The sequence below is a fragment of the Babylonia areolata genome, chromosome 8 (assembly GCF_041734735.1).
Source record: "Babylonia areolata isolate BAREFJ2019XMU chromosome 8, ASM4173473v1, whole genome shotgun sequence".
NCBI classification, from domain to species: domain Eukaryota; kingdom Metazoa; phylum Mollusca; class Gastropoda; order Neogastropoda; family Buccinidae; genus Babylonia; species Babylonia areolata.
The window spans coordinates 35602489-35620276 of NC_134883.1; the positions used below are offsets into that span (position 1 = coordinate 35602489).

General features: G+C 42.7%; 1 protein-coding gene across 1 annotated transcript in view; it reads right to left on the reverse strand.

The window, feature by feature from the left end:
• LOC143285164 (uncharacterized) overlaps positions 1–17788 on the reverse strand; it is a 161257-nt gene that overhangs the window by 142715 nt on the left and 754 nt on the right. The window contains exon 2 of the mRNA XM_076592395.1: positions 13405–13502. Coding sequence (XP_076448510.1) covers positions 13405–13502 — 98 coding nt within the window. The remainder of the gene's footprint in view (positions 1–13404; positions 13503–17788) is intronic.

Below are 17788 nucleotides of genomic sequence, written 5' to 3' on the forward strand. Positions count from 1 at the left end.
CGACAGGCAGGACGGGGAGCTGTCACGGCTGTCTGTCGTTCCTCTCTCTCCTCGCTTCTCCTGTCAACCGTTTCGCCCTCATTCATCCTACCATTTTGTTTTCTTTCTTTCGTGCTTTATGTTTTAACGAGAGTCTGGAATGTGCGTGAATGAAAGGAGTGGTGTGTGTGTGTGTGTGTGTGTGTGTGTGTGTGTGTGTGTGTGTGTGTGTGTGTGTGTAACTGGCCGTTAAAATAATAAAAATGAAGTAAAATATCAACAACAACAAAAAAGTTTGATGTGAGTTAGTACGAAATGTCCATACTCAATGACCGACTCCCCCACCCGTACCTTCCCTCATCATCCCCCTTTCCCAAGCATCGAGGGAGGGGTGGGGGGTGGGGCTGTGAAGGAGGTGAAGGAGTGTGTACAGCCTACAAACGGCGGGGGTGCGGATGGTTGAGAGCACACATTCAAAAGATGTGAGTGAAAAGAGTGGTATGGGGGAAAAGGGTAGAGAGAGAGAGAAAGAACCAGATGCCCTCAGTGGTAAATGTTCTCCATCACTCCATGTCGGTCTGTCCTGTTTGCTTGTCTGTCTGCTTGTCTCTCTCCAGACAGGGAAGAGAAGGCACGGTGGATACAGGCGTGTCTCACGCTTTGTTGGAATTTGGACAATGCGTTAGAGTGAAGTGGCATTTTAATTCCAAGTTCGTTCGGCGATTTGGGAGCGACTGAAAAGAACTTAAGAAGCTGAACGCACTATTGCATCATCGCTATGTATGTGGTTTGTGCGCGAGATATCAGAGAGAGGGAGGGAATGGGGAGACAAAAAGAAAGACAGACGGTGGTTACAAAATGAATGTGGAAGGCTTCAAAAGACAAATAAATTTACATGTATGTATCTCTCCGTCGAAGACTTAAAAAGTTAAGTTACAGTAAATGACAGACCGCACAACAAAAGCCACGTCTGTGGATTTCCACTCGATGACTTCATCGTCTGGCTTGAAGAAGCTGTCCCAAATGGAGTGCAGAGCGGATAGAATCTGAAAGGCCACCGGCTGTGTATAATATGGTCCTCTTTTCAGGAAAGAACTGTCTTTCAACAACAAGAAAGAATGAATCACATGACTGGCAGATGGAAGAATTCCAGGTGTGTCCACAACATACTGGAATTGCACAATTTGTTGTTGCATTAAATGCACACAATGCATGTGCATCAGCGATTCTGGAACTGTTCTTTACAAAATCATAACATATAAATTATTTATTCAAAATGGTCGGCTGAAGTTGGATTTCAACAATGCCGCGACGGCTCTGGAATTGTCCATACGATACAAAGCCCAAAGCACCAAACACATTCAAAAGATGCCAGAGTGTCGTGTAAGAAAGACCAGAAGAACCAAATAAAGGTGCCACTCTCCCTTCTCTCTATGATGTGTGCACATAACATAATTATATATGCAAAAATGCCAGTGCGTATGTGTGCAAACGTGTGCATGCGCGTAAGTGCTTGTGTCAGTATGGGGAAAAGAGTGGAGGAGTGCTGTTGGGAGTGGAGAGTGGGGAGGTTAGTCGGAGAACAAAGATGGAAGAGAGGAGGTAGGGGAGGGGAAAGACATTCAAAAGATTCCAAAGTGTGACGTGGACGTTCGTCAGAAATAAAGAAAGAACCAAGAGTCTCTCTCGTCACATGAAAAGCCGGTTTCCACCATCTCAACTCCTCCCCTTCCCCCCACACACGCCTCCAACCCGAGGGCCCAGGTGTTGAGCTGGACACTACTATACTACAACCGTGTGCGGGGGGGTGTGGGGTTGGGGGGCCGAGGGGTACAGTGGTGTGAGCAAAAGACAAACACGGCCGTGACAGACCCCTGTTGTCTGAGGGGCAGGCGGCGAGGTGTTACACCATTGTCCAGCCCCCTTCCTGCTTACCTGTACACACTCTCTGAGGACCATAGCGGTCACAGGGGGCAAACCAGTGTGGATGGCGTCACCCCCTATCCCCCCCCCCCCATTCCCCCCGCCCCCACGACTAACTGCTACCGTGTCTGCTCACACCTTTCTCTGAGAGCTCGAGCCACGCTTAATGTACTTCGTGTTGTCGGTACGGGTTTATATAAGTTGCTCCTTTCTTTCTGTTTCAGCTCTTACCCACACAATATATATATATATATATATATATATATATATATATATATATATACACACCATTAATTTTCTTCACTGCTTCACAAACACTACGGGATGCCTCTGTCCACCCTTTTTTCTTTTGGACAATGGTAATTTGGTAATGATATCCGTATGATGTTTTGGGGTTAATATGCGTCCGTTTATTTCTTTGCAAATGTGCGTGTTTGAATACTATGTGCGGATGCCAAAAAAGAAAAGAAAAAAGTGTGTACATATTTTGTCTAAGAAATTTTTTTTTTTTTTTTTTTTTAAAGGAAAAGAAATATGAAAGGCTCGCTTCTGTGGAGGGTGGAGGGGGCAGCAACCGGGAGGGAGGCCAGTCAGAATGTCCATAATGGCCAATGCAGTATAACAAAGTGTTTGTGGGATACAAGCACGCATGCGCGCGCGCACATTTATGAACAAGGCGAACTCGGGATTATTATTATTATCATCATTATTATAATCAAAATAGGATGAAGAGGAAATGTTGCCAGTTCAAAAAAACAGAGAAAAAAAGAAAAAAAGAAAGAAAATCCAGCTTGCGCGGAAAAATATTAGTGAGGAAAATTTAACAGTGTACAAGCCGCCATAATAAAGTGGGCAATGCTACAAAAGATGACGTGATGGCATAACTTTACAAATCATTGCAAGAGCTGTATTAAGCTTTAAATTTACACACACACACACACACAGACACACGAGATCACATGTGTGAGGAGCGGGGAGAAGCCTTAACTGACGTCAAAGGAGTGAACTGTGCAAGAAGTTAATCGTCTGGATCTTTGCTTCAAATTAAAAATGGAATCAGTCTCAGTAATGACAGGTGCGAATACATAAACTTATAACAGTCGTCGTCAGATCTTCAGATTATGTGTATAATCCGTAAATTTTGCCTTCACAACAAACCTTCTGACGAACGCAAAGAAGATAAACTTTAATATGAAGCAGCGGACACGCACAGTCTACCAATAGTTTACGATACCCCTCAAAATAGATGGATTTAAAAATGAATTTTTTTTTAAATACAAATTTATGTAATTACATGTATAATATATCTTGTTTACCTGTACCCTAAATTTTGCAATCAGTGCACACAGTGGAGGTGCAGTTCCACCTTCTTGCAGGCAGTCAACTATCAGACAGCAATCCCACCTGTGACCTGACCCAGCTTTTTTCTGTCTTATTTTTGCTCCCCCCCCCTCCCCTCCACCCCCTCTCTGTTTGTACACACACGCACGTGTAACCCAATTACTTGAGGCATTCCCAGGCTTTCCTGGGGTGGCTATCCATCTGTATCGGATCGTCAAAGACACCTCACCGTTCTCTTCCCCCTGATTAATGATCTGATGCCGGCAGTCACGGAGGCTGCACCACCACCACCACCACCGGGGCTTCCTCACCCTCATGGATGGTGCAGTATGGTGCCAAAGCAAACAAACCAATGGTAACCAAGACCTTGTTACTGGCACCGAGCAGCGTCTGTGTGGTCTTCACACCTGTAGTGAGTATACCACTGGCTGGGCAGTTTGTGTTTTACCTGCAACAATCGTTCCAGGTGTTTAGTTTGGCTTCGTCACAGCGCGTGCGCCACCTGATTGGACGATGTCCGCTCTGAAGGTTAGTAGCAGAGTGACGTAGAGTCTCGAGGTTTCCAGTCTGGCACAGGAAGGAGGCAGCGCTGGTATCGGTCTCGCTGCATCTGATCGGAAGAAACTAGGTTGTGCATGCGCGCGCGTGTGTGTGTGTGAAAGCACGCGCGCGTGCATACGCATGTGCGAGCCTAACAGCGTAGAAGCTTGCAGAAGTCACTGAGATACAGAATATGTGTTCTCGCCTGACGCAAAGCAAGTTTTTTGTTTTCGTTTTTCAATCTAGCAAATCTGGGAAGGGGTTGGGCGGGGACGGGGGTGGGGGTGGGTGGGGGGGGGGAGGTCTTTAAACGAAAAGAAAAACACCATGGAGCCGGAGGACGACAGTAAAAAAAAAAATAAAAAGAAAAAAAGAAAAGAAAAAAAGTGAGGGGGCGGAAGAAGAATGACAAGATGATTGCGGGGGTCCGGGGCAGGATCCAGAGAAGGATAAAGAAGAAGAAAGACAGAAGAGGAGGAGGAGGAAGAAGAAGACGGCAGAGAGGGAAGGAAATGCACAATAAGTCTGGAACATACATCACACTATTCATTTCAACAGAAACCCTCCACAGGCATCTGGCCCTCTAATATAGCCTCCCACCCCCATGATATCAACCCTCGCCCAGACTTCGTACGCGGAACTCTCATGGAGGTTAGAAACCGGCCCGTGCTCTTGAAGAGAAGCCGGCAACCCCTTCACCAGAACCAAATACAAGGGTCAGCATTCCCAGACCTCGTTCCACTGGGCTCCCTCGCCAGCTAATTGACCATAAATTGCAGCCTGCATTCCTAATTGCTGCCAGCCTCACGGAGCTGCCAATAGGGGAAAGGTAGCTAAATCGCCCGCCGTTGTTAATTATGGACACTGGCGATCTTTGCACGGATCATAAAGCGATGGAAGGGAGCGAGGGGAAACTGGGGCGATTTGAGCGGAAGGCAAATACAACGCCTGGGCTCCAGTGTGCTGGAAACTTGAGCTCCACGACAACAGGCAATGTTCAGCAAGACCCTGGAGACTGGTGAGATCTTTTCGTCCGAGTTCGTGATATCAATGTTGTTACATCACTTCTGGTTTGATCTAACGACGGAGAAAAAGGTCGACAGAGGGAGATGGGGGTGGAGTGCAATGGGTTTTCCTTGTAGTGTCTATGTTGGTGTGTCCGATAATACGTGCACTCGGACCCAAGACTGTATAAAATTTTCTTAAATGGATGAAAACTTAATATTATTAAGCAAGTGAAAACTGACTCGAAAGCAACAGTATAACGAACATTTGAAATATGAACTATTCTACATAAAGACATAATTCAACCATGTATTATCGTCAATGCAGTAAAACGCATGTCCTACTTATTACATCTGACAGACTCCGTGATCAATATATGTTATTAAAAAAACACCTTGGTAATTAAAATGTAATTCTTCTGAACACTATAACTGTTCAGTTTATAGGAATGAATCTAACCAAAGAATGGTATGCACATGTGCACATTTCCTACAAAACCGTTCATCTGAATATTCGGATTTTTCTATGCTCTTTAATCTTTCTCACTTTTTTTGTGTTAATGTTGGGCTTCTGACGTCAGTGCTGCGATCGAGCCAACCATAATGGGCTGAAGTTTTGGAGCAAATGGAGAGGGGGAGAGATTCCCTCTGGCATTAACTACGTAATTTGGCGCACTGTCTGTCTGTCGGTCGGTCGGTCTCTCTCTCTCTCTCACGCACACATGTTATGCACACACACGCGCGCGCGCGCATTCACACACCACACACACACACAGGACAGGACATGAATTGATCATGGCAGCAGTGGGCTTTTCTTTCACAGAAGACAATTAACGAAGAGCAAAGATAATTTATAGATAACCTGGACACAAACTGAATACTATCCCTTAACTCCCACACAAACTGAACACAGAATAGTACCAGCCGTCCCCTCTCCCCCTTCCACACACCCTCTCACTCCCCCCTCTCTCTCTCGTCCCTCCTCCCCACCATCACAAAGCGTTCTAAATATCACCACTCCCAACCCCCTTCCCTCTCTTTTATACATCGATAAAACCACAAAGCCCCAAAGGAAGAAAAATAATCACCATTAAACGGTAAAAGTTCTGATGCAGAAAAGTTTGGGATTCCAGTCACGTGGTGCGTTTGCTCTTTTCCACTAATCCAGTACGCCCTCTGTCCCCCACCCCCCATCCCACCCCCTCCGCCTCTCACCCCGATCCCCAACGTCCCACTTCCCTCCCAATCCTCCCTCCTTCCGTCCTCCCGTGGCTCCCAAAGTACCACGCACAACTTCCGAGCAGCCCGAAGAACGATGGACTGGAGGAGACCTGGAGGACTGGAGTCGATAGCACTTACATGGTCAGAGCAAGCAATCTGTCCCACTACACTGCCGGAAACTTCCTCTGTGTCTCTTCGGTATTAAAAAACAAAAACAAAAAACAAACAAAGAAACAAAAAAAAACCCCTGCTTTACGGGAGTATGAGGGTGGAAGAGGGGATGGGGTAAAGAAGCGGGTGAGGGAGTCCGAGGATGGAAACCATGGGAAAGGGAAATAGGCAGACAGAACGAACACATGCATTATGGATGAAGTCACACGTGGGTAACTAAGCTTCTAATACTTCCTACAATTCAATGTTGAGAATGTCGAGTTCAAATGTGAAAACCAGCGCTGGACGTTGTGTTTGGACTTCAGAGACCTGACTCAGTCCGATCGTGCCATTCAAAACGGCTTGTTCCCACGTAAAGGCGATGGTTTCTTTGAGGACACGATACAGGAACAAACGGAGAAAAGATCTCCCCCCCCCCACCCCCCATCCCCCCGCCCAAACCCACTCTGCCATCCGCACTAAACAGTTCTTATACAATGAGACTGGAGAGGGTGGTGTGGGAGGAGGTGGAGAGGAAGGACAGGAAAACGAAAGGAAATAGGGAAGGGGAAAGACTCAGCTTTGCCGAAATTCGGAGTAACTGCTAGTGCGAGCTCTCGTGCAAGCTAAGTTCTACTAAAACGGGCACACGAGACGTAACACGGTTCGTGCAACTGGCGATTCACTTTTGAACTAAGCTGTAAAGCTGGAGCATTTCTGGGCTTCGTGAAGTTCACGTGCCCTGGTAAAAACGTCCAACGCAATATTTTAGCACTTCCTTTTCTCTGGAAGAGGGATATGTGTGGGGTCACTGAAAAAAGTGGAGCACGTGGAAGAAAAATGTTGCCAAGAAACGAATGATTTGATGTTTATGGGAAGGTGGGGGGTGGGGTGAGGGGCTAAGGGGTTAGGGGGGATGATGGGGTGGGGGGGAGGAAAGGGGAGGCACGAGTACTAGGTTAATTGAAAAGTGTTCAATTTAAATTGAATTGCGGCTGCCTTCAGCGGTCTAACTGATGATTTATCTTCATCCCTCCTGTCAGTTAAATTAAATTAGATCATTACTTCTTACCCCATCTTCTTTTAACCGTTCATCCCTGGTTTTAAAGCGGCATTAGCAGTTTCTTAAACGTCAAACCTGCAAAAACGGCTTCCCCACCACCCTCCTACCCCTCTCTGTCTCCACCTCGCTCCGCAATTCCAGACTACCTCCCAGAAAATGTTCAGGTAAAAGTCGTGTCTTCGCAGAACCTCACTTACCCCAGAGTTCTGTACAGTTCGTAGAAAAGTTTGCATTGGGGCCCACTCCTCCAAACAGTTTACGTTCCACTCACTCGCTTCCCTACCCCCCTTATGTACGAAAGGTGTACGTTGAACCCTCGTTTTCTCTCCACTCTCTTCCTCCATCTACCTCCTCAACGGCATTCGTCTCTGCGCTCGGTCTGAGTACGATTTTACCTGGAAGTGGGGGTGGGGGGGGGGGGTGCGGGCGGTAAAGACTGGGGAATTGAGAAGTTAAGGGAGAGAGAGGGGGGAACGTGTTGGGGTGAGAAGGGCCAAAAGCACTTAGATAGGTCTCCATCCATCTCTACTGTAGACCGAGAGTCTTGCCGCTGCCAGAAGAAGACTTCTCTTTTAATCCGCAGGACCTATTTGTCATAGCCCCCGTCTGTACAGACTCATCGTCAGACGAGACACCAGACGAAAACGAGTGTGTGAGAGAGAGAAAGAGAGGGAGAGATGGCGAGGGTGGAGAGAGAGAGAGAGAGAGAGAGAGAGAGAGAGAGAGAGAGAGACAGAGAGGGAGAGATATCTATGAATATTATCCACTGATATTTTCTTTTGTAATTATTGTTTTTAACTACTATCATTATGAATGGTCAAAATGAATTGTTCGTTTGCTCCTGCGAATTTCTTGCAGTTACGGTGAATAAGTTACGCATACTGTCGTTGTCATAGCCTAAGAATTCCAATGAACATAAAAAAAACAACTTTGTGTTCAAATAATAAAAATTTATACGAAAAGAATCTACGACGCCGATCTTAAATCAAAGAAAAAAATTGATGAACTGTCATTGGAAGTCGACATAATCAGCAGAGTCGACAACTTTGTTTCCTTTTACTTTTCATTCTCATTAATTTTCTTTTTTGAAGGGCACTTGACCCCTCCTAAACATGGGAATGATCCCCTGTGCTGACGCGGGCCATGGAGAGGAGATGGACTGACGGCACAAAGGTTGCTGGAGGAAGGAACGGACGGAGCTGATACCAAACGCCATGGCCATTTGGCGGGGCTGGGAGTGGAGCAATGCATTCAACGTGTCCCTCTGGGATACGGTAATGAAATCAAGAAAGCTGTACTCGATGGCAGGGATGGAGGTTGTGTTAGTTGGAGAAGAGGGGGGCACACATGTAAAGCGGGACTGAGTGATTGTGGAACGGGGAGGTGATGGTGGGGTGAAGAAGATGGAAAGTTCAGATTCCTCGACTCCATCCCACACTTCCCTAAATACTCCCTCTCTTCTCCTCCCACCCCAACCATCCCCGATCCCTTGCCTCTAGACACGAGATTCCATCCTTTGGCCTTTTCCCTCGTGTCTCATCTCTTGAGGGCTTCCTTCCTTCCTTACTGGCAATATCTGGAGTACTGAAGACAGACAGTCTGACACATGCACACACACACACACATACCCGATGGTAAATGTTGATCTCATGCCTCAAGAATCTTCTTTCTCTCTGTCTCTCTCTCTCTCTGGCTCGAACACAAACGCGCGCGCGTGCGAACACACAGTGACACACACACACACACACATATATATATATATAGTTTAATTTAGCAGTGTTGTGCCCATAACATGTCTGTAACACTACGATCAAATACCAAGTATAATTTCATATGATAACTACGCTCAACCAAACCAAAAATACAATCAAATATCAGTCACGAATGCAATGATTCATTGGTTTCTTCCAAAACTAGTCAAACTCATTCAAACGTGTCTTGTTTGACCAGCTGAAATGAATGGCAGTTGAATGAATCTAATGAGTTCTATTTAACGCGCGTAAGCGCGCGCACACACACAACACACGCTCTCTCTCTCTCTCTCTCTCTCTCACATATCACACCGCTGAACGCAGTACTTAACGCATGTCGTGAGGCACAGACTAGTACACACCACAGCAAGAACAAAGCCGCCCCCCCCCCCCCCCCCCTTTACCCCCTCCCCTCCCGTCTACACTCCTGTCCCCAGCTGTGCCCAGACCGCGCGGCCTCTCAAACAAAACCACAAAAAGGTCAAACCTGGGAAACTCACTGAACCATAGAAGAAAAAAAAAGAAAGAGAGAAAAAAAGACAGTCACTGTGCTCACTCGATCACAGCGTACTGGCAGGGTCCGGACAGCTGAAGAGAAAAGACTGACGATTTATGAAGAGACAGCCGGCACAGCAAACTCCCTGCAAGCATCAAGGGGACCGGGCCTGTCGCCGGCTGCTGCTTGCCCCTTACATCCGTTACTTATTTCTAGGACTTGGTGGAAGCGGGGGGGGGGGGGGGGGGGGGGAGGGTGCATTTAAAAGGTGATGGTGAACTTTCACCTAACAGAAAATAATATAGTTTATAAAGAAGAGTACAAATAAAATTTCTAAAAATAAGAGAGGAAAAAAAAAAGACAAAAAAAAAAGACCACCTAGTCTTCAGAAAGTATCGAATCCACGTATGTGGACTACCTCTTTTAGTCGAGAGAGCACTTGAGACTGAAAGTGATAGGCGCGCGCCCGTATGTGTCACGCGTGTGTGTGTGTGTGTGTGTGTGTGTGTGTGTGTGTGTGTGCGTGTATGTGTGTTCGTGTGTGTTCATGCGCACCCCTTCTATTAATACGTGTGCATGTGTGTATTCGAAGGGGTCTTTCCTGCTACCCGTGTTAGTTTTCAAAATGAGTAAAAGGAATGGTTATCCACGTTCAGTAAATCAGTGACAGGCTGACAGGAGGATTTCAACCAAGTTACAGCGAGGGGGCTGATCTGATAAAACTGACTGACGCCAGCTGCGCTTTTCTAAGACGCACTACAAACGTGACCTAACTTAGTAGGGACCAGCCACTGTTATCAAGTTGATGTCTGTTCATAGTGTCTGGACACGGAGTGGAAACATGGACTGTACTATACAAAGGACAGGAAATACCGGAGAGGCAAAGACCGGTAGAGAGGGGAGGAAAGAAAAGAGAGACAAAAACAGAGACAGACACAGAGAGAGTCCAGTCAGCCGTCCAGGAACTTCGGAATAAAATGAATTTATGCATTCTATACCAAACACGAGTTCTGAAAATATAAGAACATAGATACTAAACAGTGTTCAATGCAAAACAAAAGTAAAAAGAAGTAATCTTGACGTCTGAACAGAAGCGAAACTACCCAAATTAATCATCTGATCGAACACTTAGCAATAAACACACGAGCATGCACGTGCACAAACACACACTAGGCTCAGAAACCTGCTGTGAACTGAAAACAATACCCATCCTGTCCCATGAAACACGATCTCTCTCGGTCCCTAAAATTCCAAAATCAGTGTCACGGTGCTGACAAGTTACCCCCCAAAATATGTCAGACTGTGTTTACCGCGCGTCTAAACACTGTCACTGGTTATGATCAAATTGCACAATATTAAAAAAACAAAACAAAACGGGTAATATCATACAACTCAGTTTGAACGGAGAGATAGTTTCAAATTTCAACGAAATGACGTTGTCATCACAAAATTTATCATCACTTAGTTAATTTAAAACTGCCAACGATCTGAGTATCTCGATATGAATATCTCCCCTCGCTGTGCACTCACCCCCACTACCCTCCCAACAACTGTCCCGGCCTCTCATCATAACAAATGTGTCACTACTGCCACTACTAAGACCGATCTCTGTCTCTCTCTGTTGAGTAAACAATTTCAACGAAATGACGTTGTCATCACCAAATTTATCATCACTCAGTTAATTTAAAACTGCCAACGATCTGAGTATCTCGATATGAATATCTCCCCTCGCTGTGCACTCACCCCCACTACCCTTCCAACAACTGTCCCGGCCTCTCATCATAACAAATGTGTCACTACTGCCACTACTAAGACCGATCTCTGTCTCTCTCTGTTGAGTAAACACACGCGCGCGCGCACACAGTCATACTTTTCATAATATCCTGGACATCGCTCTACTACCCTCCTTTCGCTGTTCTATGAGTCTCCCCCTCATAGATCTTTCTCTTTCCCTAACCCCCACGCCCCCTTCCCCAACCTCCCTTTTTTTCTTTTCTTTTTTTTTTTTAACCACTCCAATCTCAAACCGCTGTTTATGTTTTCCCCACAGACATTATTCTTTCCCACCAGCCTGGCCCACAAGAACACGGAGACCAGCCAGCGGGCAATTAGGCAATTGGCCCCGTTACCACCAGGAAGGAGGCAGACAAGACAACAGACCTTAATCAGCCTCAGCCTCATCCTCCGGGCTGGGCGGGTTGGGGATGGGGATTGGAAGCCAGCTCGCGCGCGTCACGTGCTCAGCACTTGGCCCTCATTATCTGCCTTATTCAATTTCATTCCAACCACTGTTTCCCCCCACCTCCAAACCATAAAAAAATAACAAAAGCAAACAAAACAAAGAAACAAACCCCCTCGTTCTGCGCTTGTTATGAATGGGTTAAAGCCAGGGGATTTACGTGCCCTGCAATCGCTGTCCTACAGACACGTCAACTTTTTTGCAGTGAACTCCAAACAGTTTGGGGTTTACCTGCTGGTTTAAGTCAGTTGGCATACCGTTCCAATCATCTGTCCTAACATTCCTTGTGTGTGTGTGGCTTGGTTTAAACTAATTTAAAATAACAACGCTGAAGAAAATTCCCAAACGTGCTGACATGGGATTTCTTTTTTTCTCTCAAACATTCACTGCTCAAACAAGTGCAAAGAGAGATGCAATCAAACAAGTGCAGAGAGATGCAAACACTGACAGAAAGAAGACAGACAAAACTGAGAGGGTGGGAGAGAGACAGACTGAGAAAATGACTGAAAGAGACAGGGAAAGAAACAGAGACTGCTCAAACAAGGGCAGAGAGTGACAAGACAGAAAACATGTATGCAAACAGAGAGTGAGTGAAAGAGAAAGAGAGCGTGAGAGAAACTAAAAGGGACGGAAGGGAATGAGAGAAAATGAGTAACTCAATATGAAAGACTTCAAGGAGATTGGCACTAAGAAAATGAAAGAGACCGAGACAGTCAGATGGAGAAAATGACAGAGACTGACTGAGAAAGAGAATCAGAAAGAGTTTGAGAAAAAGAGAGACAGACAGAGAAAGACAAACAGGGATTACAGTTTACACACAGAGGAAGACAGAGTTTGACAAAGATGTGGTCAAAACAACTGCTATCTAAGATGGACAATAACAACAGACAAGGTAAAAAAAAAAAAAAAACCCAAAAAAACAGAAAAAGGAAAAAAAAAAAAAAAAAAAGGAATGCTGAGTAACAAAGCTTAAGATAGAAAAAAAGTGTGCATCGAAGTATAACACACTCTATGATTGAGAAAACACACACACACACACACACACACACATGCCCACGCATGCTCACACACACAAGATAAAATTTTAGAAAGACGATTAACCATGACACTGACCCACTCAGTTCCTTCTATCCAAAACTAAACGAAAGCTGACAAAACACTTGAAAACATTTTCAAGCAAACATTGCTAACACAGAAATGGCATTAACTTCATTAAATAAAAAAAAAATTAAAAAAAATTAACGGAGCAAGAAAAATCAAGCTGCATGCAATTGTAAACTTTGCCTTTCTGAGTCCAACAATCACACACCCTTGCCACCCTTCCCCTTCCAGCTGACTCACAAGAAGTTTTAAATAACTGCACCTGTAGCCAGCCTAAAAAAAAAAGAAAAAAAAAGCTCGAACGGGTGGAGAGATGGTGATGATGGAGGACAACCCAATTCAACAATCTTACAACAAAATAATCTTTCGTAAAGTGAAAAAAAAAAAATATATATATATATATATAGTTTTCCTCTCTCTTCTCATTAATCTCACTGTCACTCAGTCCAAGCTTAGGACCTCTGGACATTATTCATCTGGCCAATCAGAGAAAGCTTTTCTCACCAGGAAAAGAAAATGATAAACTTAGAAAGGTTCCTGTGTCTGACTCTGAAGCTAACACGACAGTCATACATGACACACAGACAACAACTGACCTCCAGTAGTGGCTGAGAAATCCAGGGCAGTCTTTACATTTTAGACACAGCCGAACTGGGCCTTCTGTGCGCTGTGGGTTCAATTCCACCTCCTTTCCCTGAAATTAAAAAAAAAAAATTAAAAAAAAACCCCCAAAAACACATGTCAGGGATTTTTTTCTTCCTGAACATATTTTCACAGGATACAACTGCCACTTTCACTCATTTAACACTTAAGTTCAAGTGATTTTTCATGTGCATTATTCTTGCCCTGCCATTTAGGAAAGTATGCTTTGTTTTTTTTAACTGTGCATAGTCGGTGCATTCATGTTTTCATAACCCACTGAATGCTACTGTGGTGTGTATTTCATCTGCAGCATGTGGATATATAGCATAGTATACGCCATACACAAAGGGTGTGTGGGCATTAACAGGTCTGCACATGTGGGAGTTGACCCTGGATATCAGAAAAATCTGGGCCCTCAAGATGGCTTAACCCACATAGCATATCTGGGATTCAAACCACTTTGTAATAATATGTATACGACTCAGAACTTTGGGATGGATTCGGCCAAGTAATAGTCACAGTATTGTAGAATCACTCTGTTATTGTGCCCATCAGTGACACTTTTTTTCCCCCCTAGTAGTAAGTGAAAAGAACACTATCAACACACACACTGTGTTTGTATTATCAGAATTTCATCAAAATCAATATTGTTCAGACCAAAATGGTAAATTACTATTGTCCGTGTTTCTTTTAGTTCTAACACATGCGTGTGTGTGTGTGTATGTGTGTGTGTGTGTGTGCGCGCACACACACACATACACACACAGTGACAAACACAGAAACACACTCACATACACACAGTGAAAAAAAAGCAAAACATAAAAAGGCATGGAATTTCCACTATAAGTTGAACCAGACCATTAGTGATAATAATAACAGGGCTCAGTTGCACAAGTGATCTTCTAAAGAAGCACTTTGTGCTAAGCAAAATTTGCACTGCTGGGATTGCTGAAAAAGTTAAATGCAACCCAGCCCTGAACTCTGTCAAAATACACTGATGATGCATCTTTCCAGGGTGTCATTACAAACATGTATACATATTTTTATTCAGAATGTTCGCTGAAGTGAAAATTAATTTATCACACATTTTCATAAGTTATATTCACACAAATTATAAATTTTACACATTCAGTCACACATACACTCTGCGTGTGTGTGTGTGTGTGTGTGTGTGTGTGTGTGTGCGCGCGCGTGCGCACGCGTGCTAACAGTAACATAGACACAAGCAAGTGATAGTCTTATCAGGTAAATTACACTCATAGGTCTATCATGTGACAGTGAGTAAACTTGAAAAGTAAATATCAATTTGACTAGGCTTAATGTCTCTCCAGTATCAAAATAATAGTTTTACATTCTGAATTCTTATGATTCAAAAATAAATATCGTCATTAGTACTTATCATGTTACTAACAAAGTCCAAACTATATCACTTGGCCAATTTATAGTAAATCATAGTAAAATACTGCAAGACATTTCAACAGTTCAACGTACATGTAAAGGAAATTTTGCTGTATGATCTGACGGAAGAACAGTTACATGACAAAATATACTGCTTGTGTTATAAATACAATAGTATTATTAAAATAAACATAACATTATAAATGATGTTACAACACTGAATATAATTCAAAGCTTGTAAACTGATTTGATATTGTTTCTGTTTGTAACTTTAGTGTTTAAAAAAAAAAAGTTTCATTAATGCCAGGACTGCAGGAGTAATGGGTTGTCTGTCTCTGTGTCTGTGTCACTGCGTCAGTTTATTCTACAGACTTACACACAATCAATGTGTCAGTACAACAGTTTTCTTTATGCAGTAACCTTTTCAGTAACATTACTATATCTTCATTTCTACTGGTAATCACCATAATGTGACTGAATGACTGTGAAATACAAGTAAACTTAAAAATTATCAAGACAATCAATGTTAACAATGCAAGGTACAAAATACATTGACACTGGAAGCACTTACAATGTAATGATACTATTCTACTCTGTCCCCCTTGAAGCATTCATTATACAATTTAACACACACAAAACAATCAATTAAAGCTTACTGAAATCATAATCTCAGAGGCACACAGCTAGACTTTATTTTTGAAGTTATTTCAACCCCACCCCCACACACTTAAAAATAAAATTCATCCCTTCTCTCTCTTACTCCCTCTTCCCTCCCACCACCCCTGGACCCTGAAAGGCCTGATCCTCTCCATGGGATTCAGACAGACAGCTGGATGCACCCCTCCTCTATCTGCTGGTAGATCCAATATCGTTTTAACATCAACATCATTTCACAAGCCACGAAGGCAGAAGCTCAGATTGTTACAGCATATATGACTCAGACTGGGTTACTCAGTCCGATGCAAAACTCTCTCTCTCTCTCTCTCTCTCTCTCTCTCTCTGTGTGTGTGTGTGTGTGTGTGTGTGTGTGTGTGTGTGTGTGTGTGTGTGTGTGTGTGTGTGTGTGTATACATGTGTGCAAGCACAGGCCCAACTACATGCTCACATTCAGTGATAAACATCACTGATTGCAGACAATAAGATTTTTCATAAATTTCAGAAAAAAAAGATAAGATCTGTACATACATTACCTTCATTTAGTTGCTTAACTTCTTCATTTTTTCTCCTTTTTTGTCACACACACCAGCAAATTCTTTGATATTACTCCTCCATGTCAATGAATATGTATGTGTAATAAAAATTCAATAGCAAGCTATTCAGATGATAATAGCTGAGATAACAGCATTGCATGGATCATATTTATAGGCAAGCCATTCAGAATATAATGGCTGATATGACAGCATTGCATAGACCACATAAAACTTTATAAAATATAGAAGTTTTACTGTTTTTAATTCATGAGTATTGTATTGACTTTTTCTTTCTTTTTATACTTAGTCTGCTGCATAATTAATAATTGAAAGATGAACTTGGACTGTCATGCTGATCAAGTTTCTTTGTTCTGTTATGATATATGTTGCATAATATAATACAAATACTAGGGATTTTTTTATGACATGAAGACAACGATTTCCATATTAGATATAACAGAGCCTTAACGTTGAGAGAAAACACCTATTAATTTAAGTCGATGTACCCCTAACAGTGACCAGAACAGCAGAAGCAAATTATGACTCATAAGTGTGTTATGAATATATATATTCCCTTATAAGTTATATTTGACTTATTCTTTCTAGAATCTTGATTCTGTCAAAATGTGGAAAGTAGAATGAAACATCACACTCACAGTCTTGCAGCTGTATAATAAACCAATATGGTCATGGTGTATATGCATGCTGCAATGTTGAATGTTCAAACTTTTTAAAATACTAGATTTTTTTTTCTGTTAATGTGATTGTTGATTGTGAATTATTCTATTTCAATTTATATTCTTTTAATTGAAAACAATTAGAAAACTAATCTAGCATAATAACATTTCTAAACACTTGAGAAAAGTTGTATACATGTACGGATAATATAACATTTACATTGTTACTCTGTCCGAGACCATAAGTAATGTCATGAAATATACGATGTGTGTACATTAACTAGTGCATTGTATGTGTATGTGTGTATACTATGTGTATACATGTATGTGTGCAAGTGTGTGTGTGTGTGTGTGTGTGTGTGTGTGTGTGTGTGTGTTCATATAACATGGTATAAATTACAATAAACATACATGTATGGATGAGGGATGTTGCTGAGGCAGCATGGGTAGGGTTGTGGCGGAGGGATGAACTAATTTTACAGTGACATTCAGCAGGCATCCAATCAATCTCTTTCACACCAGTAATTTGTTTTTTTGACAAATCTAACAAATCTTCTTCTTCATTTTCCCCCAAACTAATACAGTTTTGTAACAGCAGGACTACACAGCAGGCTGTGTAGTTATTTATAAGTGTTTTTATTTTCAGTTCACTGTCTTATCAGTATGACTCATAGAAAAATTTTCTCCTGCAAACATCATCTTCAAAGGACCCATTCTTACATCTCTCAGTTGAAAAATAAGATTTCAACCCCAACACCCCCAAAAATTTTTTTTAAAAGTTGTGTTAAAAAGTCCATTCTGACAGCACTGTTTTGTAACCACTAAGTAAAACAAAATGAATATATATATATATGATCCATTAAAAAAAGAAAATAAATGTTATATGATTATTTCATTGTGTTTATAAACAACTAAAGAAATATTCAATGACAGTTTTCACTGACTTATACACGACTCTTTGTTTCTGTTCAGTTCATGGACTCCAAAGATCTCGAGTAGTTTTAACCACTGTGGGCACAACACTATTAGCCAAAACTGAGTGTAGTGAGAGAGACACTGTCAGTTGAACGAAG